General features: G+C 46.1%; 1 protein-coding gene across 1 annotated transcript in view; it reads left to right on the top strand.

Annotated features, from left to right (window-relative positions):
- The first annotated feature begins 11,117 nt into the window (after positions 1 to 11,117).
- CIBAR2 (CBY1 interacting BAR domain containing 2) overlaps positions 11,118 to 25,736 on the top strand; it is a 75,802-nt gene continuing 61,183 nt past the window's right edge. The window contains exons 1-2 of the mRNA XM_068261589.1: positions 11,118 to 11,383; positions 23,775 to 24,009. Of these exons, the coding sequence (XP_068117690.1) occupies positions 11,304 to 11,383; positions 23,775 to 24,009 (315 nt within the window). The 5' untranslated portion in view covers positions 11,118 to 11,303. The remainder of the gene's footprint in view (positions 11,384 to 23,774; positions 24,010 to 25,736) is intronic.

Here is a 25,736-nt window from a genome sequence, read left to right as displayed (position 1 = left end):
AATACCAGTTGCCTGGCAGCCCTGCTGATCCTCTGCCTCTAATACTAGCCATAGCCCCTGAACAAGCATGCAGCAGATCAGGTGTTTCAGACTTTAAAGTCAGATCTGCCAAGACTAGCTGCATGCATGCTTCTGGTGTTATTCAGATACTACTGCAGAGAAATAGACCAGCAGGGCTGCCAGGCAACTGGTATTGATTAAAAGGAAATAAACATGGCAGCCTCCGTATACCTCTTACTTCAGTTCCCTTTTAAGCGTACAATTGGCTAATGTCTTCAGCAGCAGATATATTAAAGAGTGTCTGAAGCCTTTCAAAATACCTGTTTTTATGTTGCAGGCTTCTTCATTATTATAATCCAAGCTGATTCGCTGCGGGGTCTTAATCCCCCCAAAATCCCAGAGGGAAGATTTGGGGCTCCTTCCGGGTAGAGGCAGAGCTTTGGGAAGTAGCTCTGCCTCTACTCGCGTCAATCTCCGCCTCTCCCCGCCTCTCCCCGCCCTATTCAGTCTTCTTTCACTGAAAGGGTCGGGGAGAGGCTCCGACCAGCACAGATTGACTGTACTGGAGGCAGAGCTACAGCACAAAGCTCTGCCTCTACCCGGGCAGAAAAATCTACGACCTGGAAAGTCTTGGAAACTTGCCCCGGGATTTCATGGGGATAAAGACCTCGTTCTGCTGCGTCTCTGTGGCGAATCAGCTTGGGTTACGGTGATGAAGAAACCTGCAGAATAAAAATGGGTATTTTGGAAGGCTTCAGTCTCTCTTTAAGTTGGGTACACACCATGTCATTTTTACTTCAGATTCTATATAAGTGATTGATCAGATCGATATTCAGATCGGACATTGATCAGAGATAAAAGAAAGCTAGCGTACACATGTATGCATTTTTTCCAAATTCTGATCAGATTTCTGATCATTTTTCCATTTGGATATCGATTGAAATTGATCGAAAGGACATACACATGGAACGATATCCAACATTTTGATCGATGTAGCCAGTATTTCAAACAATATTTTTCAGCCCGTGCGATCTCCTTTCGATTGAGAACGAGATCGATTTCCAGCTGGAATCAGTCGCGGGCAATCAGCATGCTGTATAATTTTTGACGCTATCTGGTCTTTTTTTTTTCAATCAGCAGAAGAATCTGAAGAACATTTAAGATAATGCATCCCCCCCTCCCAATTATCAGCATTCTAACTGCTGCAAACAGTGAAACAATAAAGATTTGTGCCCCATAGAATTATATTTCCATTAACTCGGTCCAAAAATTCTCCATTATTCTCCAGCAGTTTATGAATAAACCTCTCATTCACTGGATCTTTTTTTCTGCATTTGCTTGGTGCAGTTTGGGGTAATTAGTCATCTCGCTCCCGGTATAATCAGCCGAAACGAAGAGTCTCCCAAGGATGACTGACCAGCCCTTCCTATTTTTTTTTTATTGGCTTCAAAATAAACAGTTTAAAAATATTATTTTCGTGTTTTGTCATTCCAGCATCCATCTGTTTTTACTGGCTGCCGCTGGTAATCGGAGACAGGTAGTAAAGTCAGCACTCTCCTGGCTACTTGCTGATGATTAGCAGGCAGCTGATCTGCACAGTATTAAAGTCCAGTATTTTTATATGACATGACAGCCCTAGTTCCCCCTCCCTGATTTATTTATTATTATTAAAGAGGCCCTGTATATTGACAGATAGTAGAATGCAGTAAATTATTCAGGAGAGCCACTTTTACAGTAATTTTCATGGTTTCAGCATCGGAAACACATAGACCACTTCCCAAATCTATATATTGCTGTATATTGATATGAAGCCCCGTCACCCAGTGTTGCAGAATTCTCCTCCAAGAGCATTCTGGGAGACCAGACATTGGCCTCAATTCACTAAGTTTATCTCCTGTCTTTAATAACTCTTCTAGAGTTGTTACCATGGTGATAAGGCATGTAGTATTCAGGAAATATTTTTCCTCAGGCAAACCTAAAGTTACCTCTTCTGTCTTTAAATTAACTCTTCAATCCTTAAAATAACTCCAGAGTTAAAGACAGGCTGTTTATTAACTGCGTGTGAAAATAACTACAGAGGAGGTAAATTAACTACAGAGGAGGTAAAATAACTACAGAGGAGGTAAAATAACTACAGAGGAGGTAACTTAAGGAATAAAGAGATAAGATTACTCTCTCTTATGTAGAGGTAAGTTTTCTCTTGCCTTATTATCTCCAGCATGATCTTAGTAAATTGAGGCCATTGGCCTCAATTCACTAAGCTTATCTCCTGTCTTTAATAACTCTTCTAGAGTTGTTACCATGGTGATAAGGCATGTAGTATTCAGGAAACATTTTACCTCAGGCAAGCCTAAAGTTAACTCTTCTGTCTTTAAGTTAACTCTCCAATCCTTAACCTCCCTGGCGGTAAGCCCGAGCTGAGCTCGGGCTATGCCGCGCAGGGGGAGATCTCAGCCCCTGGTGGGGCGATTTTCATTTTGTAAATTGCTGTGCGCGCAGCCAGCACTTTGCTAGCCGCGCGCACAGCTTGATCGCCGCCGCTCTGCGGCGATCGGCCGCACGCAGCGGCTGAAGAGGGCCCCCCCCCGCCAGAGCCCTGCGCTGCCCGGATCAATGAGTTCCGGGCAGCGCTATGGGCTGGATCGTGTGTCCCTGACGTCAGGACGTCGGCTGACGTCCATGACGACATCCCGATCGTCGCCATGGCGACAGGAGAAGCCAAACAGGGGAACGCGTTATATACGCGTTCCCCTGTTTGCTATAGATGCCGGCGACGATCGGACTAGAGGGCCACATGCGCCCTCTAGTGGTGTTTCATGTAGCTACCACTCTGGTAGCTTTACATGAAACATTAAAAAAAAAAAAAAAAATTGGAATTCTGCAATTTTTGCAGAAAAAATTAACCGCCAAGGAGGTTAAAATAACTCCAGAGTTAAAGACAGGCGTGTGAAAATAACTACAGAGGAGGTAAATTAACTACAGAGGAAGTAAATTAACTACAGCGGAGGTAACTTAAGGAATGAAGAGATAAGATAACTCTCTCAGGCCTGGAACCCACTGCAAACCGCAAACGCTAAACGCAACCGCTAGCAATTTGTAACAGCGGTTTGCAAGCGGATTCATGCGCGTTTGCGGTCGCGTTTTGCAACATTGTATTTTTTTGCCCAGCGGGTGCGTAGCGTTTTGCGGTTTGCGGTTTTATCCTGATTGGTCGTGTGAATAATTTTTCATTTTGTTACATTGCGCTGCACCGCAAAACGCTAGCAGAACCGCTCAGTTTAGGTTTTGCTGAGCGTTTCCACTAGCGTTTCAATACTTTACATTGAAGCGCTAGCGCTCCCAAAATGCTGCAGGTCCTGCGTTTGCGTTTCTGAGAAACGCAAACGCTCCTGTGGAAGTTGCCCCATCCATTAACATTAGCACAGCGTTTTGGCAAACTGCTAGCGTATCGCAGTGCTGCCAAAACGCTGCTAAAAGCGCTCCTGTGGGTTCCAGCCCTCACTGTGTGGAGGTATGTTTTCTCTTGCCTTATTATCTCCAGCATGATCTTAGTGAATTGAGGACAATTATTGTTTTCACTGAATTCTCAGAGACAAACATTCAGCAGTGCTGCGCCTGACAGGACTAAAGATGTCGCCACCTGTGATAAATTTCAAGGTGAGGAAAGATTGTAGTAGACAAACACTAACTAAATAGTGAATATTGAAAAAACAAAACATAAGCAATTGTTTTCATTACGTTATTTTCACCACAGTTCCTTGTTAAGACTGAATACAGGACTAAACTATCACTTACATAATTCTCATCCTAACAGATTGCCCAGCAACTCATGGTGAACCAGAAATTCTAGGAGTGTGAAAGGGTCTGGAAAAGGCGAAGCAGGTGGTTTCGGCACAGGGTGCTGAGCGCTGAAACTAGGCGCCCGATAGCAGTAATGTTACACTAAGCGGGGCACGTAAGGGTAAATCGGGGCTCTGGCACGAATGACACCTCCCTCCAAGTAGCGACAGCTCGGAGGGGGAATCGTTTTTACGCTGCCGGGGACTTGAGCTGTACATATACATACACCTAAAAAGGACCAAGAAAGCCCTCTTACTAAAATGCTATGCAAAACAGAAGTTTGTGAAACCATTTGGCCTTGATGTTGAGATAGTAGTTGCAGCTCCCTAAAATACACATTATGAGTGCAACATAGAATTATAACCCTCCGTCAGGAATAACTGGATATAAGAGAAACAACAAACAAATAATAATAATAGAATAGAATAACACAAAATGGTATACAACTATTAAAATCCATGTAAAGGGAAGGTAAGGCTCCGTTCACACCTAAAACCGCAAACCGCTAGCGATTACCGCTAGCATTTTGCGGGAGTGATTTTCCCGCGATTAACGCGGAAAAATCTCTGGAAACCGTAGCGTTTTGGGAAGGATGGCGATTAGCGGTTCTATACATGCTAATCGCGATCGCTCCGGAATCGCTGGCAAACCGCTGCATGTAACACGTTTGCGGTTAACGCAATCGCGGCAGTGAGAACACTGCCATAGTGTTACATGGGCTAGCGGTTTACGGTGAGCGGGAATCGCGCAATTCCCGCTCAAGTGAGAACGAGCCCTAAGTGTTGTGATTGTCCTGCCGCAGGAGAGGTAATGTATAATGCTCCACTGCTGCGCTACATTACATCCTGGAGCGAACAGTAACAGCAGGTTTGTGGGGGCTATTGTTATGTACAGTGGTGTGAAAAACTATTTGCCCCCATCCTGATTTCTTATTCTTTTGCATGTTTGTCACACTTAAATGTTTCTGCTCATCAAAAACCGTTAACTACGAGTCAAAGATAACATAATTGAACACAAAATGCGGTTTTAAATGATGGTTTTTATTATTTTGTGAGAAAAAAACCCTCCAAACCTACATGGCCCTGTGTGAAAAAGTAATTGCCCCCCTTGTTAAAAAATAACTTAACTGTGGTTTATCACACCTGAGTTCAATTTCTGTAGTCACCCCCAGGCCTGATCACTGCCATACCTGTTTCAATCAAGAAATCACTGAAATAGGAGCTATCTGACACAGAGAAGTAGACCAAAAGCACCTCAAAAGCTAGACATCATGCCAAGATCCAAAGAAATTCAGGAACAAATGAGAACAAAAGTACTGTAATTGAGATCTATCAGTCTGGTAAAGGTTATAAAGCCATTTCTAAAGCTTTGGGACTCCAGCGAACCACAGTGAGAGCCATTATCCACAAATGGCAAAAACATGGAACAGTGATGAACCTTCCAAGGAGTGGCCGGCCGACCAAAATTACCTCAAGAGCGCAGAGAAAACTCATCCGAGAGGCCACAAAAGACCCCAGGACAACATCTAAAGAACTGCAGGCCTCACTTGCCTCAATTAAGGTCAGTGTTCACCACTCCACCATAAGAAAGAGACTGGGCAAAAACGGCCTGCATGGCAGATATCCAAGGCGCAAACCACTTTTAAGCAAAAAGAACATTAAGGCTCGTCTCAATTTTGCTAAAAAAAATCTCAATGATTGCCAAGACTTTTGGGAAAATACCTTGTGGACCGACGAGACAAAAGTTGACCTTTTTGGAAGGTGCGTGTCCCGTTACATCTGGCGTAGAAGTAACACAGCATTTCAGCAAAAGAACATCATACCAACAGTAAAATATGGTGGTGGTAGTGTGATGGTCTGGGGTTGTTTTTCTGCTTCAGGACCTGGAAGGCTTGCTGTGGTAGATGGAACCATGAATTATACTGTCTACCAAAAAAATCCTGAAGGAGAATGTCCAGCCATCTGTTCCTCAACTCAAGCTGAAGCGATCTTGGGTGCTGCAGCAGGGCAATGACCCAAAACACACCAGCAAATTCACCTCTGAATGGCTGAAGAAAAACAAAATGAAGACTTTGGAGTGGCGTAGTCAAAGTCCTGACCTGAATCCTATTGAGATGTTGTGGCATGACCTTAAAAAGGCGGTTCATGCTAGACAACCCTCAAATAAAGCTGAATTACAACAATTCTGCAAAGATGAGTGGGCCAAAATTCCTCCAGAGCGCTGTAAAAGACTTGTTGCAAGTTATCACAAACACTTGATTGCAGTTATTGCTGCTAAGGGTGGCCCAACCAGTTATTAGGTTCAGGGGGCAATTTCTTTTTAACACAGAGCCATGTAGGTTTTGAGTTTTTTTTCTCACTAAATAATAAAAACCATCATTTAAAACTGCATTTTGTGTTCAATTATGTTATTATTTGACTAACAGTTAACGTTTTTTGATGAGCAGAAACATTTAAGTGTGATAAACATGCAAAAGAATAAGAAACCAGGAAGGGGGCAAATAGTTTTGCACACCACTGTACATGCCAGCAGGAAATCCTTTTGGGATGGGAGAAGGGGGAACTAGACTATCAGGGAATCCATTGTTTATGAAGAGGGGGTCACTAAACCATCAGCGATGCTATTGGGCATGGGGGGTGGGGGGAGCACTAGAGAACTGTATAGAGGAGAGAGGGTGGAGCACTAGAGACCACAGAACTGTATATGAGAGGAAGAGGCTGTGGCATGTGTAAAATTGGGGTAAAGCTAAAAGTGTAGCAGGGGTGTTTTCCTGCATCTGCACTACAATCATTCCAAAAATGCTACACGAAACCGCCCGTAAAATTATTTTCGGTAACACATTGATAAGGTGTGTATGTGGCTTTGGGTGACTGCAGAGCAGGCTTAGGGCCCTTTTACACTAGCTGCGTTTTTGCCAAAAACGCAAAACGCATGCGTTTGCTGATTCTGAAGTGCAGCCTCTTTAAAATAAGAATCTTGGGGGCCTTTTCCACTGCTGCGTTCCGATTTTTAAACAAACGCAAACGCATGTCTGTGCGATTATGATGCGTTTTGTGTTTCAATGTAAAGTATAGGCACACATGAAAAACACATGAAAAACGCATTGAAATGCGTTTTGCATTTTGTATTGATTTAACCACTAGTATCTATTTTCAAGACAACACTTGCCACTTGCCAATCAGAAAAATGGAAAATGCAAATGCATAAAAAAAAATGCACAAAAAACACACATCAAAATTGGGAAAAAAGAAAAAGGCATGTGTTTGCAGTTGCATTTTGCAGTGGAAAAGGGCCCTAAGGCCTCGTTCACATCAATGCAGTGCAGATGGCCGTGCGATCGGAATGCAACGCGTACGATCGCACGCCATCTGCGCCGCTACCCGCTGCGCTGCTGATCCCATCCATTGACAGTGAATGGGTCAGCTCTGCACTTGCGGGCAGAATGCATGCAGCAGTACGCAAGCGCATCATAGAGCATCGTACAGCTGTCCTCAAGGCCCACCAACAGTACATGTTTTGCAGAAAACCACAAACATTCACAGGTGAGGTAATTTGTGCTTAGCAGTGCGGATTAACCCCTTCTGTGGATTTCCACAAAGCATGCACTGTTGGTGGGCCTTGAGGACAGGGTTGGGAACACTGCATCTAGATTGTAAGCTTACAAGGGCAGGGACCTTCTCTTTGTTACTCATTCTGCTCTGATTGGTCATAAAAACATGTACCAGTATTGATGATGGCTCAAACCACACATCAGCTATGTATGTATTAGTATGGCTGGATGTCCTGATTGTACAGTTTTGAACATCTCATGTATCTATACTAAAAAGGGCGCAGGTGCCCTTATGGGAAAAAAACCTACCATGCCCCGAGGGTGGGTGGGGGGGTATCTTAGGGCTAGGCACCACCATGGGGAATTAGGGTTAGGCATCGGTAGAGGGAGGGTTCTATGTGAGAGAAGGGTTAGGTTTAGCCATAGTAAAATATCAGTAAACATTACCGGTATTTTACTATCCGAATCCAGCAGTAGAATATAGCTAATTGTAGCGAGATTCTACTAGCCGCAATCCCCTGCGCCCTTTTTTCATGTATACATCTATACTCCCCACTATTTGTTTTGTACTATGTACTGCGCTATGGAAGATGTTGGTGCTATGTTAAAGTAAATAATAATTTGTACAGAAATAAATCGATTGGAGGTGGTAGGGGGGTTACTACAGATTACTGTGTGACTGCAGATTGCACGGTGGGAGGTCTGTCACTAAAAGCTCACATAATAACTTCTCTGCATCACAGGTGACTGGAGGGCTATTATTGCCACTTCCTTTTAGAAGTCAGCATCTCGTTATTGTTGAATGGCGCTATTAACACTTACAATGCCATCCCTGCTCTGTGTGCGCTGGAGGGGGCCTTGTTGTATATCTGGCGGTAGTAGTGGAGGGCTCGCTGTCACTCAAGGGGTATCTCAAACACCCAAACACCGCCGCTCCCTCTGAACAAGTCATTTTCTGCCCAAGAAAAGGTCTCCATTCCCACCACTCTTATTTGCTGTCTGTAGTACAAAATGACTACCAAGCTGCAGCTACAGCCCACATTTACTCACTAAAATTACTATCCACACATAAAACTGGGACCTGTAGTGAATTAAGATGAAAAAAGAAGACTTTATAAAGCGGACCTGAATTCAGAACTTCCTCTCTGCTCTAAAAGATAACAACATAATAACCTTTAAAGAAAAACATTTCTTTGTTACAGCTGATACAAATCCTGCAATACATCTGCAGTGTGTCTACTTCCTGCTTTTATGGAAGCACACGTATTGTTAACATCCTGTGTTTACAAATTAGCTGCTGTGCTGTGGCAGAGGAGATTCCTGAGCTGACATAGCTGAGAAATCAAATTATGGTGGTAATTAGTCCCAGATGAGGGGAAAATAGATAACTAGCTAAATTCTCTAAATACATACAGGGTGCATTTCTCTCTATTTTCCTCCTATCGGCCTGGTGCACACCAAAAACCGCTAGCAGATCCGCAAAATGCTAGCAGATTTTTAAAAGCTTTTTCTTATTTTTCTGCAGAGTTTCACCTAGCATTTTGCGGTTTTGTGAAGCGTTTTTGGTGTAGTAGATTTCATGTATTGTTACAGGAAAGCTGTTACTGAACAGCTACTGTAACAAAAACCGCCTGGCAAACCGCTCTGAAGTGCCGTTTTTCAGAGCGGTTTGCGTTTTTCCTATACTTAACATAAGTAGAAACGCCTCCGCAATCCAAAATCTGCAGCAGCCCGGGAGTATACGTTTCTGCAAAACGCCTCCCGCTCTGGTGTGCACCAGTTCGTTTAAATACATTACCCTAGCGGATCCACACCCGCAAGCGGATCGCAAACCGCAGCTGAACCGCTCTGGTGTGCACTAGGCCATCCTGTGCAAGGTTCAGGTTCAGGATCTGAGCAACAAAAACTGGAGAAAACGTTGCTCAGAGCAACCAGTCAAAATCGATCATTCTTCTGTATACGTCAGCGCCACAGAATATGTTTGTACTTCATAAATCAATGATAATAATATTGGTACAGTTTTTATAGATATATCTATTCCACTATGCTGCCAAATGCTGCCTAACACAAAGCACCTGACACGTGTACCTAGTGATAATTCCTCTGCATTTAGGCAGGGGTCACACTTGGGGGAAATCACACATGGTTTTCCTGCATGCAGAATCACACCAGCTCATGGGCTGGGTCACACCTGGAGCGGTACCCCGATGCAGGGAAAAAACTTGCTGCATGTACTACTTTCGCATACAATGGGCTCTATTCACAATCATTTTCCGCATGCAGAAATGCACTTGCGGTAAATTACCGACTGAAAAGGGACTGGGGTTTTGGTAACGGTTAGGCTTCAGGTTGGGTTTCTGCAGGGAGGAGACGGTTGGGTGTCGGGAAAGGTGTCTGTTTGGGGGAATGGTCAAGCGTCCGGTAGGGGGGGGGGGGGTACAGTTAGGGTTAGTCTTCAGGTAGGGTTTGTACATGTAAGGGGGTAGTTTGGGGTTGGGTGTCGGGAAGGTTGTCTGTACGGGGGAATGGTTAGGTGTCAGGTAGGGTGTTTCTGCTGGGTTGGGTTTGTGGTACAGTTAGAGGAAGGGCCCTTTTACACTTAATCAGTTGCTCTCAGTTATAACTGAAAGAAAACTGATTTTCAAAGTAATGCCCATGTTTTCCTATGGCACCTTCCACACTTAACGCGTCTTCACGGAAATCTTCCCAATGCACTGCTATGGAAAACACGTGTACTACCGCATAAGGGCTCGTTTCCACTAGTGCAGAAACTGTCGCGATTCCAGTTTCCCCGCAGGCAAATCGCGTGGGGAAACGCTGCCATAGGAGGCTATGGTGTCGGCGGGCAAATCGCTTGCTGTAGCGATTCGGCCGGAAAGCCCAGCAGAATTCGCTGCGGAGGCTGCGAATCCCATAGCCGTGCATGGCACGGCTGATGGGATTCGCCTGCAATCCCGCCCACCCGCTCAGTGCTCGCATGCTTCTCGCAGACGCACGCCACACTAGTGGAAACGAGCCCTTAAGAACGGAGCAGTGCTTTTCAGCGCTGCTCGATTTGGGCGCAGCCAGCGCCTCCATAGACTTCAATAGGAATCATTCCTATTGAAGCGTTCAGTGAGTAACGTCGGCTCCGTCAGAAGACGGAGCCAAAGTTGCTTAAAAACATAATAATTCGGCCTCCAGCAATCGCTGGAAGCCGAATTATTTCATTCCCCCACTATCCATGTCGGCCTGGAGGGGGAATAGTAATTAAATCGGCCCGGACTTGTGCAAAAGCAGGATCAGCTATATACCGCTGTATCCTGCGCCCAAGTCTACCGGCGCCGATTTCAAATGTACTCCTTAAGAATACTAACGCATACCAACTGATTAAGTGTAAAAGGGGCCTTAGGCTTCAGGTAGGGGGTTCGTGCAGGGAACGGTTAGGTCAGGGGGGAGGATTCAGTGTGAGAGTAGGTTTACCAATAGTAAAATATCAGTATTGAAAACTGGTATTTTTCAATCATTCTTTACACTTTAATAGTAGAATATTGGTAAATTTACCATATCTGCTTTCCTGGGCGGCCAAATTTCCAGGTGCCCTTATCCCGCCTCATCAGTGAATGGCAGCAGGGATTAATAAGGCTCTATGGGAGGGCTGAATGATGGCTTCCTGGAACCCTGTGTGATGCTGAATCAATCTGCAGCCCCCTCATGGGAAGAAGTAACTCCCCTGTGCCCTCCTCAAACTAGGGGGTACAAGATGGCTGCCAGGTCACCTCACAGCACCTCAGTGACAGGCCGGTGGGCGGGCTGGGTGAAGGCTGCCTGGCTCCTGTCTGTGTGCTCGGAGAGGAAGCAGCAGCCCTGTTGTGAGGAGATAACATCGCCCTGGAGACAGCAGGAGCCGCCCTGACTCCGTGTTGTGGCTTCCATGGCGACAGACGCCTCAGCCAGGCCGGACTGGAGAGACCCGCAGCAGCCTCCGTCCAGCATGAACCTCGTCCTGTCCAGGTGAGACAATCCCAGCTGCCTGCAGTGCCTGGGGGGAGAGGGGAGTCTGTGCACGCTTCTCCTGAGAGGAATATGAGGAAATGAGAGGGAAAGATAACTTATTTGGGGGGAGGAAAGGAGCCTAAACCCCTGTGTTGGACAGAGGGAGCGATCTTGATTTGGGGGGAGGGGGTGGCTAGTGCCAACAAGGTCTGTCTGCGGAATATTGCACTGTGTGGAGGGGGGAGCCTGTCTGTGGAATATTGCACTGTCTGTGGGGGGCCTGTCTGTGGAATATTGCACTGTCTGTGGGGCGCCCTTCTGCAGAATATTGCACTGTCTGTGGGGCGCCCTCTGCAGAATATTGCACTGTCTGTGGGATGCACTCTGCAGAATATTGCACTGTCTGTGGGATGCACTCTGCAGAATATTGCATGGTGTGTGTGTGTGTGGGGGGGGGGGGGGGGGCTGTCTGCAGAATATTTTGCCGTCTGTGGGGGGAGGGCTGTCTGCAGAATATTGCACTGTCTGTGGGGGGGGGGGGGGCTGTCTGCAGAATATTGTGGTGGCTGTTTGTGGAATATTGCGCTGTCTGTGGGGGGCTAAACTAGCCACCCAAGGCTGTCTACAGAGTATTGCACAGGAGACTGCCTTTGGGGTTGGCAGAAAGGACCAGTCAAATATTTTGGCGCAATATTGCTCAGGCTAGGGTCAAACTTGCCAAAAGTTATGGGCGCACATAATCCTGCCCAATACATTATCGCAGTGCACTGGAAGCATTGTGCATTTTATTGCAAGGAGGGGAGGCAACACTCACTTTTTAACGTGTTCAGTCACCTTTGCCGACAGTCAGCTGTTCTCAGCTGGCTGCCGGCTAGTGCTGATTTGGCTGCGGGAAAAACACTGCCGTTTTTTCTGTGGTCTCAAGTGTGACCCTACCCTTAAGGTTAGTGCATTGCAATTACAATTTTGCACAGCAAATTTCAGACCGATTTGGGAATGAATGTGCGTTTTTGCACATTTATTGACGCACCTCGCTCCAAAATATGCTGCACTTTGCAATTTTTACCAAATAGCAATGCTGCTGTGGGAACACCCTCACTGGGGTGACACTGCACTAGCACTTCGGATCGGCAAGCACAGCGCAATCACTCCTGGTGTGAACCAGCCCTCCGAGGACCCTCTATGCAGGGCTGAAATGGCCACCCGGCTGTCTGCAGAACCTTGCACCCTGGATTGCACTCAAATGTCACCAGAATATTGTATTGAGCAGAATACTGCATTTGGAATTGCGCGCCGGTACCGGAAACACATCTATCAAAAATGGGCACTGGGTTAAGCAATGCTGCCAATAGTCTACTACTATTGGGAGCTGGATAACTACGATAATAGAATACTGTATTGGTGATTTTACAGAATTCTATTCTCGCCTTATCTAATTTTCCTTTAACATTAACCCTCCCTCTATCTACTCCTTACACTAACCTATCACTATTTCAGCCTAATACTACTACCATTGTCCACTGGACGCCGCAAGAACTATTGTGGTCTTTGCCGCACCCAGATTTCCCACAAAGTTCGAGGCCCCTTTTAGGCTGGTTTCACAGTGGGACGTTACAGGCGCACGTTAGAGCAGCCTGTAACGTAGCCCACCGCACAGTAATGAAAAATCAATGGGGCTGTTCACAGTGCGGACGTTGCGTTACATTGTAACGCTGCGTCACAAGACAACGTACTGCATGCAGTACTTTGGACGCGGCTGAGCCGCGTTAGACTGCTTGCACATGCTCAGTAATGTTGGGGAGGAGCGGAGAGCGGCCAGGCACATGGCTAATTAATATGCACTGCACGTTATGACGTGCAGTGTTTACTTCCTGGAGCAGCCGCTCTGTGCGGCGATTGGCCGGCGGGACCACGTGATGCCGCATGCGCACAAGAGTGCGCATCACGGCATCACTGACGCCAGAGTGAGCTGCACAACGCGGCTCACTCTGACGTCCAGATCCAGCACCACCAGGCGTTGAGTTAGGGGGACGTTATGCGACCTTAACGCCCCCTCTAACGCAACGTCCTGGTGTGAAATTAGCCTTACACTACGATGCCTTCATTGCGTTGCATTTCTGCACGCAGGGCAACGCAACAGCAATGAAAGGCTTATGGGGCTTAGCACGCTTACCCCATCGCATCACGTTGCCCTGGAAGTGCCTGATGAGCCGACGCAAAGTCAGCAGCGCGTTACAATCGGAGTTCCGCAATGACTGCATGTAAGTCAATGGGCGACGCAGAAAATGTATATACGTTGGAGGCGCATATGTGTGTAACAACGCAAATACGATGGGGGAACCCGGGAATCCCAGTGACGTACTTCCTGTCCAGCAGGGATTAGTCAGTGGGCAAGGGATGGTAAAGTGCGTGCATGGGGGTGGCGCTATGCCTATGACCCTGTCTGCGTACTGTGACTCAGGGTATGAATGTAATTTTTTGCGATGCAATGGGGGGCGGAGCAGTAAATTACTGCACTGAAAACGATCGGGGCCCATTGCTCTGCCAGGCAGGCCATTTGTTTTACAGAAATGCACAACACCTGTGTTGCTTCGCAGCGCTGACCCCATTCAACTGTACTAAATGTGGCAGCGCTGACTGCACACAAGATGCATGCAGCGTTGAGTTGTCAGAATGCTGCGCAGAGCACAGATGTCCCTGTGTATTGCACTCTGAGACGCATTGCTGAAATCAGCTCACCAATGCAGCAGTATATCTTGTCCCCAAGGCAGGGAGGCGCTTTTCATAAATCCAAAAATGCCCAATGTCCGCCCCTCTTACACAACTGACAGGCAGTGAATTCACCGCTTGTCAGCTGCTGTTCTCCACCGGCTGGGCGCTTTTTAGTGCTCAGTACCGGCGCTGGACAGGCAGCTCCCCATGGAGTCAGATCTGAGCGCGGCTGCAGCCGTTCTCGACTGGACATGTTGCGGTCCTCTGCCACCCTCTAACACCACCACATGTCGGCGTCATCTGAAACAGGCCTTATTGCAAAACTCCATGATTTTGTGTGCGATTCATAGAGCAACCTTCCAGGAATGCCTTTGTCACACGTTCCTTCAATGTGAACGCTCCAGAATTGCTAAAAAAAATTCTGCAGGCAGCACTTTTGCAATCAGGTTTCCAAACAGCGCTTTGGCGATCAGCATGCGCTGAAAAAGCACTGCTAGTGGGCCCCAGCACTTAGGTCAGTCATTGTGTGGCATTTGTTTTTGTGGCATTGTTTTGCGGCATGGTGGAAGAGACCCAGGTGCGATTTTGAGGTGCTGGTATACTTTGCAGTGGAGCGAACGGCTCCCGGAAATTCTGCGCATTTGCATTTTTGATAAATCACAGGTGCTCCTAGGGATTCATCTGCATGCATTTTCATTGGCATAACACTTTTTTTAGATTGTTGGCAGTCCCAAAGGTAGCTGCGGAACTCTGGCTAGGGGCCTGAAGTTTGTGTCAAAGGAGGAGGTGTGTTAAGGCCCATACCCACTGCACGATATTTCCTTCAACTTTTTTTATGAGCGATTGGTTCCGCGATCTCGTGACGTGGGTACAGGCGTGATTATACAAACTACGTTTGGTGATAACGAACGTTACGGCAGATAGAATCCGAAACAAAGTACCGCTATCACTTCAACTCTCGTTTGTGCTCCTCCTGTGCCATTGCGTGCTCTTGTCTGCAGGAAGATGGGATCTGGGAACGTCGCTGTGATCCGGGGATGTAACTAGGGGGGGAGCGACCGCAGGGGGGCTCAGAAGTGTGTTTGCGTATGGGTGGGGGGGGGATGGGCAACTACTAACCTTTCCTTTCTCTGATGGGTGTGAAGACCCTGATGGCCACATTTGTTTTATGAGCCTTGTAAGATGGCCTCCCAGGCTGTGAGGGTCACCAAGAAGAAGCAAGGGAGATGCTATGCACATTGAATCCCCATCAAAGTATTGCTGGGGGGTCCCAAGATTTGTAGTTACGCCCCTGCTGTGAATATTCAGCTTTAGTGGCTCCTATGTATGGCTAACCCCGGATATTGGCAGTCATGCTCGCCATGGCTGTAGGGTTGGAGCCCAGTTATTGGCTATCCTATAACTGAATTCCGAACTGGATGCAGCACTCTGGTTTTAGGACTTGTTTCCACTGTGGGTGATTTGCAGCGTTTACCCTGCATGCGAATTCAGGCCTGCAGCATTTAAACGCTTAGGGCCTGTTTTCACTACACGCAGATTGGATGCAGAAAAACTCCAATGAATGCTTATGGGATAAATCTGCATCAGAAAAATCGTGTTTAGTGGAACCAGGCCCATAGACATTCATTGGAGTCAGTTTTTCTGCATCCAATCTGCGTGTAGTGGAAACAGGCCCTTACCGCACCTGAATCCCTATAGCTGTCGCTGGCACAATCTCATTATCCGCTGCAGGCTAGAGGTAAGATATGGAATGCATTACATGAAGCACTAAGTGCGCGGTTTCTGCACCGAATCTGCTGAGTTTTCCCACAGGCAAATAGCGCGGGGAAACTCTGTCATAGGGATCAATAGCGCCACCGGCCGAATTGCTTCTAGCAATTCGGCCAGCATCTCCATCCGAAATGGTGCGGGAGGCTGCGAATCCCATAGCCGTGCATGGCACGGCTGATAGGATTCGTCTGCGTCCCCGCAGACCTGGAAGTGCCGCCTTGCGTCTTGCAGACGTGTGCAGCACAAGAAGAAACGGGCCCTTAATGTGTTGTAATGAGCACTTTTGAGCCATTTCACCCCAGTATTAGAGTACATTTTCTGTCGTTGTTTAGAGTTACCCATGCTTTAATGCTGGGTACACATGTTGAGATTTCCCGCTCGATTCGCGGGATCGAACGGATCGATTCGATTATTTCAAACATGCCAGTGTTCTCCCCAGAATTTTTTTTCAGCCAGGTGGCATGAAAAAGTAGCCGGGTGGGGCGAGATGAGAGAATGCAGGGGCAGTGCTGCTGTGAGCAATTATGCTTACAGAATAGGAGGAGGTGAGCCGATGACAGCCGGGTGCTCATCAAAACTAGCCGGGTGGACCACCCAGCTAAAAGAGCCTGGGGAAAACACTGCATGCTCGATTGGATTTCGATCGTTTTTTTTTCATGTTAAGTATGCAAAATCGATGGCAGAAACGATCGAAATCCAATCGAGCATGTTTGAAATAATCGAATTGATCCGCAAATTGAGCGGGAAATCTCATCGTGTGTACCCAGCATAACAGTTTTTGTAAATTGACATTTGCAGAAATATTGAATAAAATCCATCTGTTTATTTGTACAAAACATTTTACTTTAGCACACGTGTTTATTGTTTTGTGAATTGAGCCTGATTTCGCTTTGTGGAGAGAATATTTGGTTTCAGATGACTGCTAAAACCACGGTGTAATGGCATTTGGGATAACTGCAAATGAGATTTTGATTGCAACGATGTGTGGATAGTTCTGTTCAGGGAAATAGAAACCAAACTTTCTAGCAGAAATCCTTCTCGCCACTTTCTGCCGGGCATGTAATATTACCCGCGGGACTTTCTCTGGAGGCTTTGTCTGCATTGTGCACAATGCTCTGTGAAGGGATATAGTCTCTCCATACTTCTCTCCCAGGTAGCTTGGATTACTCTAGATGGGGAAAGCTAGAACGGTGGCACAAGCCGCTTCCTGTAAGCAAATGCCCAAGCGTGTGGCCATTACAAAGGCCAATTCTGTGTTTTAAAAATGTTAGAGAAATTATGACTTGCTATTTGAGGAATGGGAGCACTTTTAAGTGAAGGCCATTAGACACAGAACATATTGCGCTTTTCTCCTGGCAGGCTCAAACCGCCAGAGCTGCAGCCACTAAGAGCGCGTTCAGTAAGCAGTAGCACTGTTGGGGCCCTTTTCAACTAGCAATCTCTAAAAGTCCCTAATTTTTTCCACGATTGTTATTGCATATGCAGTGCATTACATTGCAAAATCACGGTACAAATCACTCTGAGGCGCGATCTCGCTTTGGGAAAGAGGGCCCTTAGGGAGTCTTGCCATAGGTCTCCTTACTGAATAGGCTTTCTGAACAGGCAGAGCCGAGATTTGAACCCAGGTCTCCTGTGTCAGAGGCAGAGCCCTTCACCAGTACACTATCCAGGCACTAAACTCTTATTGAACACATCCAAAGCAAAGCCATGTTCGCAACTTAAAGCAAACATGAAGTCAGCTGTAAAGAAAAGTTAGCGACTCACCTGTGTAGAGGGATGGCTCTGGATTTTATGGAGCCTTCCTGATCCTCTCTCCGTCTCCTCATTCCATCACTCAAAATTGGCACATTTGGGACGTCATAGAAGGTTTCAGAAGCACTCGCGTTCCCGAGTGCTTTCAAAGGTGGGTGCAACTGTACTGTGCACGCCTGGACCTGTATGAGGGCAGTACACATCCGCTTGTCTTCGGAGATACTTGGGGACAAGAGTACTTTCAAAGGCTGCTAAAGACGTATTTGACCTCCGAGCTGAATATTTTCATTGGGGGACAGATTGGGAGGAGAGCATGGAGAGAGAGATTTGGAAAGATTCTATGGCAGTGGTGCTCAAACCTTTTGGGTGAGGGAGCCCCTGGTGGCTTTGCCATTTCTTTCAAGGCACCCCTGGGCAAAAACAACTACCACAATGCTGTTATAACCCTTGTTAGGCACCTAGGCAGCACTACCCACCACCAAATAGTCAGCGACCCCCATGTTTGGCAGCATTACCCCTCTACATATGCAGCACTCCCCTTCAAATAATCAGTGACCCCCCTCCCTCCCCATTAGGCAGCATCCCCAACTCCAGTTAGCCAGTGAGGCAGTATCACCTCAGCACCAACTCCAGATTGTAAGTGGACCTACATTAGCTGGACAAACATTTCCTTATCTACCCTGGCCAAGCCGCACTGATCTGTCACTCCACCCAGTTTCCTCTGACGTTCACCTTCAACCTTGGCTACCGGAACTAAGGCCCGGTTCACACTTGCATTGAAGTGGCAAATGGATCTGATCACCAGTTGATCGGCTCCGTTTTCACTCTGTTTCCCCACATTCCCCTAGACCTTCTCCCTCAAAGTGTATTTTTCTATTTAGAATTGTCCGTTTGTTCACTAATGTGAAGAAATGTTCCGTTTTCTCATTGCCCCCAATGCAGTGCTTCAGCTTCCGTTTCCGTTCCCCTGGGTTCAGCAGTCCAGAAAAATTGGTGCTGCAGGAAACTTGCGGTCCGATCAGCGGATCGTGCGGAATGGATCCGTTTGAACGGAGGGATGTGAACGGATCTATAGGTTCATATTCCATCCATTCCTATCTGTTCCAATCCGTTCCCTTCCGATCCAGGAATGGACCGTTTTTTAACTCTAATGTGAACCCTGGTCTAAGGCTGCTTTCACAGTGGGAAGTTACAGGTGCAGTGGCGCACGTTAGAGCAGCCTGTAACGCAGCCTAACTCACAGTAATGAAAAATCAATGGGCTGTTCACAGTGCCCACGTTGCGTTACAGTGTAACGCTGGACGTTCAAAGAAAGTGGAGCGTGCTGTGCGTTATAGGTGGTTTTAGCTGCGTAAGACTGCTTGCACATGCTCAGTAAGGGGAGAGTCCGCTATTGTTCCTAGCCACATGGCTAATTAATATTCACTGCACTGTAGTGTTGTCCAGATCATGAACGATTCGGATCTTTGAGTCGAATCATCAGGATCATCACAATGAAGGATTCGGTTCACAGTGGATGTCTGGAAGAAACAGGAACTGCACAAGCACAATCTTCCTGCTGCATCTCTCCCTTCCCAATTAGCACCCTCAATGTGCCTTCATTCTCATGCACCTCTCACTCTGCTGCACTCCTAGTTCCTGCTTCCCTAGTAAAATGATTCAAAGATTCGGTTCAAAGATCCGGATCTTTTCAATGATCCGATTCGAATCATCCGAATCACTGAAAAGATCCGGACTTCCCAGGATAGCACCAAGAGCCTCATCACGCGGCTCAATGTGATGTCCAACTTCAACACCACCATGCGTTGCGTTAGTGGCACGTTATGCGACCTTAACGTCCCATAAAGCGCAACGTCTTGGTGTGAAAGAGGCCTAAAGGTTAACTGGCAGGTAATGCAGCCACATTGTATATCAATGTGCGGTTGCATTGCCTGATGGCAGTGCACAAAGGATGGGGATGAACTCCAAGGCACCCCTGGAAGATACTCAAGGTGCACCAGGATGCCATGGCACCCAGTTTGAGAACCCCTGCCCTGTGGGATCCAGAGTCTTTCCTCTACATAGGTGAGTATATGTTTTTTTGTTTTGTTTTTTTTACAGTTCACTTAAGCTCAACACACACCATACAATCTCGGTTGTACAGATTTACCAAATCTATGTAGTATAAGGGCCAACAGATTGAAAATATCTTGAATGATTGATTGGATAAGCTCTTGTACTACACAAAAGAGGTAAGATTGAACAACCAAGATTGTATGGTGTGTGTTGAGCCTTATTAGTAGGGATGATCAATGAGATGCAAATATTTCTGAGTTAATGCAGGATTATGTAAATTTGTATGCAAATGTATTCAGTTGGTAAATAGACCTATCAATCACAGTAAACTTTAGTGGGACATGATTGGTGCATTTTCAATCAGCATAAATTTGCATATAAAACTTACATAAGCCTGCATGAACTCGGAAATATTTGCATCTCATTGATCATCTCTAGTCACCAGCTGACTCCCTGCAATGTCGCTAACACCGTGTCCTGTCTGGAAACTGGAACTCAGAATAGGGCGCTGTTCTAGGGCGCGTTTCCACTTAAGCAGAAACCGCCGCAAATCCAGAGTTTCCCCACAGGCGAATAGTGTGGGGAAACTCTGTCATAGGGTGCAATGGTAATGCCGGCCAGCTTTTCCATCTGAATCGGCGCGGGAGCCTGTGGATACCATAGCCATGCATAGCACGGCTGATGGGATTCGTCTGCTTTCCCCACAGACCCGGAAGAGCCGGCTCTAGTGGAATCGCGCCCTTACTGGAGAAGGAAAATCTGGGTGGAACCAGTAAATTAGCGCTTGTAATCAGCTGTACATATGATATGGGATCAGCTGTTGATATGATATGGGATCAGCTGTTGATATGATATGGGATCAGCTGTTGATATGATATGGGATCAGCTGTACATATGATATGGGATCAGCTGTTGATATGAATTCAGTGTAGTGTTGCTGGCCAAGCGAATGTGCTATCTCTTTATGTAAATAAAGGGGCTCCTCTGTCTTCTCATTATCTTCTAGATGAAAAGCCCCCTCTACATCAATAAATTCCAGGTGCAATCGATCGAATTCGATTAGATAGATTAAGTCCGACATGTCCAATCGGGATTCAATCGATCGTGTGATTGATTTTGCCTAGTTTCCAATGCAAATCGATCACATGATTGATTGAATCCTGATCGGACATGTCGGATTTAATCAATCTAATTGAATTCGATCCAATCTGGAATTGAATGGTGTAGAGGGGGCTAAACACTGAACAGTAAATCTATACTGGTCTGTTTCCACTACAAACCGATTTGCAGTGTTAACACACATGCGAGAGGGGAAATTATCAAACGTTCGATAAAGTGTTTGATAAAGCTCCGTGAATTAAGACCAGTGTTGCAACTCTGTGGCCCGAAAGTCTACCGCCTCTCTCTCTCTCCCTCTCCCTCTCCCTCTCCCCCTCCCTCTCCACTACCCTGACCAATTGAGATTTAGTTTTTGCATCCGATTAATCAGCCAAAATTGATCTAAATCAATCGGTTACACAGGTTGGGGCATAGATTTTGTGGCAGACTCAGAGTGCTCAAACCTACGGTGAATCGAACAGAAAAATCAACAAGTGTGTGGCTACCTGCATTCTCAATAAAGCATGGTACATGCATCCAATTTCAATTGGCCAATTACGGGCCAATTTTTCCCACCTCTGTGTAGTATGAGTGCCAATGGATTTTAAATGCTGTAAACCGATTGTGTAAGTAAGCTCTCATACTACATGGTAGTGAAAAATTGGCCAATGATTGGCTTATCAAAATTGGTTGTGTGTACCAGGATTTAGTAGCTTGTTTTCCATAGGGCTGTGGCGTCAGTACAAAAAACTCAGACTCCTCAGATTATGAAATCTCCGAGTCCGGGTACCCAAAATTGCTCCGACTCCTTAGTCTAAAACCCACTGTGGAGTTGGTACAAAAATCATCCGACTCCAACTCCTCAGTTTATGAAACCATCGACTCGAACTCCAACTTCGGTTACCCAAAATTACTCCTTGACTCCGACTCCACAGCCCTGGTTTTCCATGTGCCACATGGCATGCACCACAAGAATAATTTCTTGCACACAGGTCTTTGTACAGAGTATAATGTACTGTACACAGTATTTTGTCTGGAAATATAATTTATTGCCCAAGGAACTTTCCCTAATAAAATTTTATGGCATAAAGAACGTTTATATAGAGGAATATAATTGCACCCAGAAAAATATCTGCTTATAATTTCTTGGACGCTGAAGTTTCCACAGAGGAGTTTAGCTAAGCTGGATTGGGTCTCTTCTCCTCATACGTTGCAGTTTGCACTCATGTATGCAGGTTTGTCATCTACAAATGTTACCAATAGCTTCTAGCATTGGTTGTGTTCACGATTTTTGTATCCCTTTAGGGCAATGGTCCTCAAACTAAGGCCCGCGGGCCAAATGCGGCACCCTGAGGCTTTTTTACCAGCCCCCCACACACAAAATGTATTACTTATAGATGCGGTCAGCTACATCTTTAAATATTGGTGGTCCGCATATAGAATAGCAGTGCTGGCACCACCCATCCACATGGAAGCCAGAAAGTAGTAATTCGATGGTTTCCAATCAAATTCCACATCAGGTGACACTGCTGTCCAATTGGACTTCAGGTTGTCACCTGGGTATGCTGCACTGTCTGGTCCGCAGAGACATCGTTTTATGTATACTCCGGCCCCCCTATGGGCCCGTTCTTACTTAGCTGATTTGCGTTAATCGCCAGCAATTAACGCAAGTCGCCAAACGCAAATGTGTCGCCTGCACCGTTTTCAGGCGATTTCCCAGCGACCGCGTTTCAGTGCTATAGAAACGCTAAACGCAATTGCGGAAAAATCTCTCCGATGTCCAGTGAATTTTTTCGCATTAAATCGCGGAAAAATCACTCCCGCAAAACGCCGGTGGTAATCTCCGGCGTTTTGCGCTTTTAAATGTGAATGGGGCCAAAGGGATACAAAATCACAAACGCAACCGATGCTATAAACTACATGCAGCATCTCGGAAAATTCCATCCACCGTGGAGCTTGTATAATCAACTAAGGATGTGGTAGATCCCAGCACTAAATGACGTGGACGGACACAGCTAGCCATCCTCATGGACTAGACCTTATTGTAGGGCATTGTGTAACATGTTGGTGCTATGTAAATAAAATAGCAAACAGAACTCTCAGTAAGAGGATAATATCTTGCATGGAATTTACTTTAAGGACCTGTTCACTCTGCATCCACTTCAATTCGTTTTTTTTTCAAAGCTAATGCATTTTGCCAGTCACCACAATCCTGCTGTGATAACTCCTGTTTGTTCTGCAATTGCTCCGGAATGTGCCTTTTCGAAATAGAAAAAATTGTAGTCGCACTGTGCTTGTGATTGCAATTTTTAGTGTGTACGGGACCTACCATATTAGTGCACCACTTTATAAAAAATGTAAACACAAATTTACTGCGTAAAACTTGGTACACACTTTCAATTATGACTGGCTAATCACTGACCAATTTTACCACCTTCATGCACCCTGAGGGTTTACTTACACATTCTGCTCATAGTATTCAGTATCTGACCTTCTTACTACATGGAAGTGGTAAAATTAGTCAGCCCTTGGCCAATCACAACTGAAAGTGTGTACCAGGCTTAACATGTCATTTTGAAAGTCAATCTCACTACTTCTGTTTAATTTTCAGTCTGTAGCTACTACAACCTCCTTTTTAGGAAAGTTTTTGGAAACCTTGGAAAGAATATACAACTTTGTGCTAAAAATATTTTTTGTTGGTTCAAAGGTGTGCACAAAGCAGGATGTAAAACTTTCTCCCTGCTCACCCCTACAGCTTCAGTTTACTGCCATGAACGCACTTTTCTGTGGGGATGCTGGCTCTGCCCAGGCAGAAGTGGGGAATACTCACACTCATCTCAGTAATGGCTGACAGGAGAGGAGGGCAGTTTTCCCAGTGAAGCATCTGGAAAAGTTCAGAGTCACGATCAGATCTGAAGTACATGGAGATGATTTTGATAAGGATTTTTTTTTTCTTTTGAGGAAAGCAGAGAATTGCTTTACTAAAATCCTGACTGCTGATTTGTTATCTATCCCTTCTTAGAGATGCCCAAGTCAAGCTCATGGAGAACACCGTCACCAATTCGGAGAAGTACTTTGGGCAGTTCTGCTCCATACTGGCGTCCTACACCCGGAAGACCGCCAAGCTGAGGGACAAAGCAGACGAGCTGGTCAAACAACTCATGGACTTCGGCAACACGGAGAACCCAGAGTTAAGGACGGCGCTGAAGAACATGGCAGAGGAGCTGGCCAAGATTCAGGATTACCGACATGCACAGGTAACCAATCAGCACCTTCTTCTTTCCTGGTGCTGGAATGGTGAAAGCAAAAGTTTAGGCGCTCATGTGAATTGCGGCTATGAGGGTGCCCATAGGAGCCCACAATTCCCCTCTTAGCTGCAATTAACATGGGGGTGACTAAAGTTGTGCAGCGCCCAATATGTTGTGTATTGCGGCGTTATTGGTGGGGGAAGGTCAGTTAGCGTCCGGCATCGTTGGGGGGATCAGGTTTACACAACGGTATTGGTAAGATTTATATATCTCACTAATATAAATGCAAAAGTTTGGATTTTTGTTACTCAATCACGCAACAATCGCTGAACGGATTTGAATGAAATTTGGCACACACATACATCACCTGAAATAACATATAGGATACTTTTCATCCTCATACCCAAGAAGTGGGCGGAGACAAATACAAATGTCACTGGAAAAATGCCACTATGTCACTGTAAACTGCAGCCATTCTTACTTACACTGTTAATGGTAGGGTTCTCAAACAATGCACTGTTGGTCACTGGGTGACTGGGATTAATATTCAGAAAAGTGGGTGGAGCCTACAAAAGCCAATCAAAAATCAGCTATTGATTTTCAAGGGGAGTACTTTATTGCTGCCATTCTTGCACTGTTAATGGCACAAGCCTCAATCCTTGTGGTTATTGGGTGATTGGGGTTTAAATTCAGAAAAGGGGATGTAGCCACAGCCAATCAGATTTGTTTCATTTCAATGCAAATTATTGATGCAAAATACATACCTGGGCAATGCCAGGCCATCCGCTAATATACAGGATCTTCTCAAAAAATTATCATATTGCGATAAAGTTCATTATTTTCTGTAATGTACTGATAAACATCAGACTTTCATATATTTTAGATTCTTTACACACAACTGAAGTAGTTCAAGCCTTTTATTGTTTTAATATTGATAATTTTGGCATACTGCTCATGAAAACCCCAAATTCCTATCTCAAAAAAATTAGCATATTTCATCCGACCAATAAAAGAAAAAGAAAAGTGTTTTTAAAACATAAAAAGTCAACCTTCAAATAATTATGTTCAGTTATGCACTCAATACTTGATTGGGAATCCTATTGCAGAAATGGCTGCTTCAATGCGGCGTGGCATGGAGGCAATCAGCCTGTGGCACTGTTCAGGTGTTATGGAGACCCAGGATCAGGGGTCGAGTCCTGGGACGACGACGTCCACTCTCTTTTTTTGGAGAGTGGCGCCGTCCCCCCTAGCACCCTGGAGGGGAGCAGCGCAGTGGAGCATTGGGCAGAGCAGCGGGGAAGGGTGGACATTCCCCCCCCCCCCCTTCCCTCACCTTGGGGCTCCTCTCCCTGGCTCTCCCCTCCATAAAGATTGCGGCGGTGACTGGCAGCGGTGACTGGCAGCGGCATCAGTGGGCGTGATTTGCCTCCTCCAGTGTTCCGGGTTGACGCTGTGCGTGCCGCTGCTCTGGTCTTCACTAGACCAGACTAGCTGCACGAACAGCGTCCACTTGCGTCCATATACTGGGACCACTATACACCTGGCTAGTGGGCGTGACTTGCCTCCTCCAGTGTTCCGGGTTGACGCTGTGCGTGCCGCTGCTCTGGTCTTCACTAGACCAGACTAGCTGCACGAACAGCGTCCACTTGCGTCCATATACTGGGACCACTATACACCTGGCTACATATACTGGGGACATATACACCTGGCTACATATACTGGGGCCATTATACACT

The sequence above is a fragment of the Hyperolius riggenbachi genome, chromosome 11 (genome assembly GCF_040937935.1).
Source record: "Hyperolius riggenbachi isolate aHypRig1 chromosome 11, aHypRig1.pri, whole genome shotgun sequence".
Taxonomy (NCBI): Eukaryota; Metazoa; Chordata; class Amphibia; order Anura; family Hyperoliidae; genus Hyperolius; species Hyperolius riggenbachi.
This window is presented reverse-complemented; position numbering and strand designations above follow the sequence as displayed.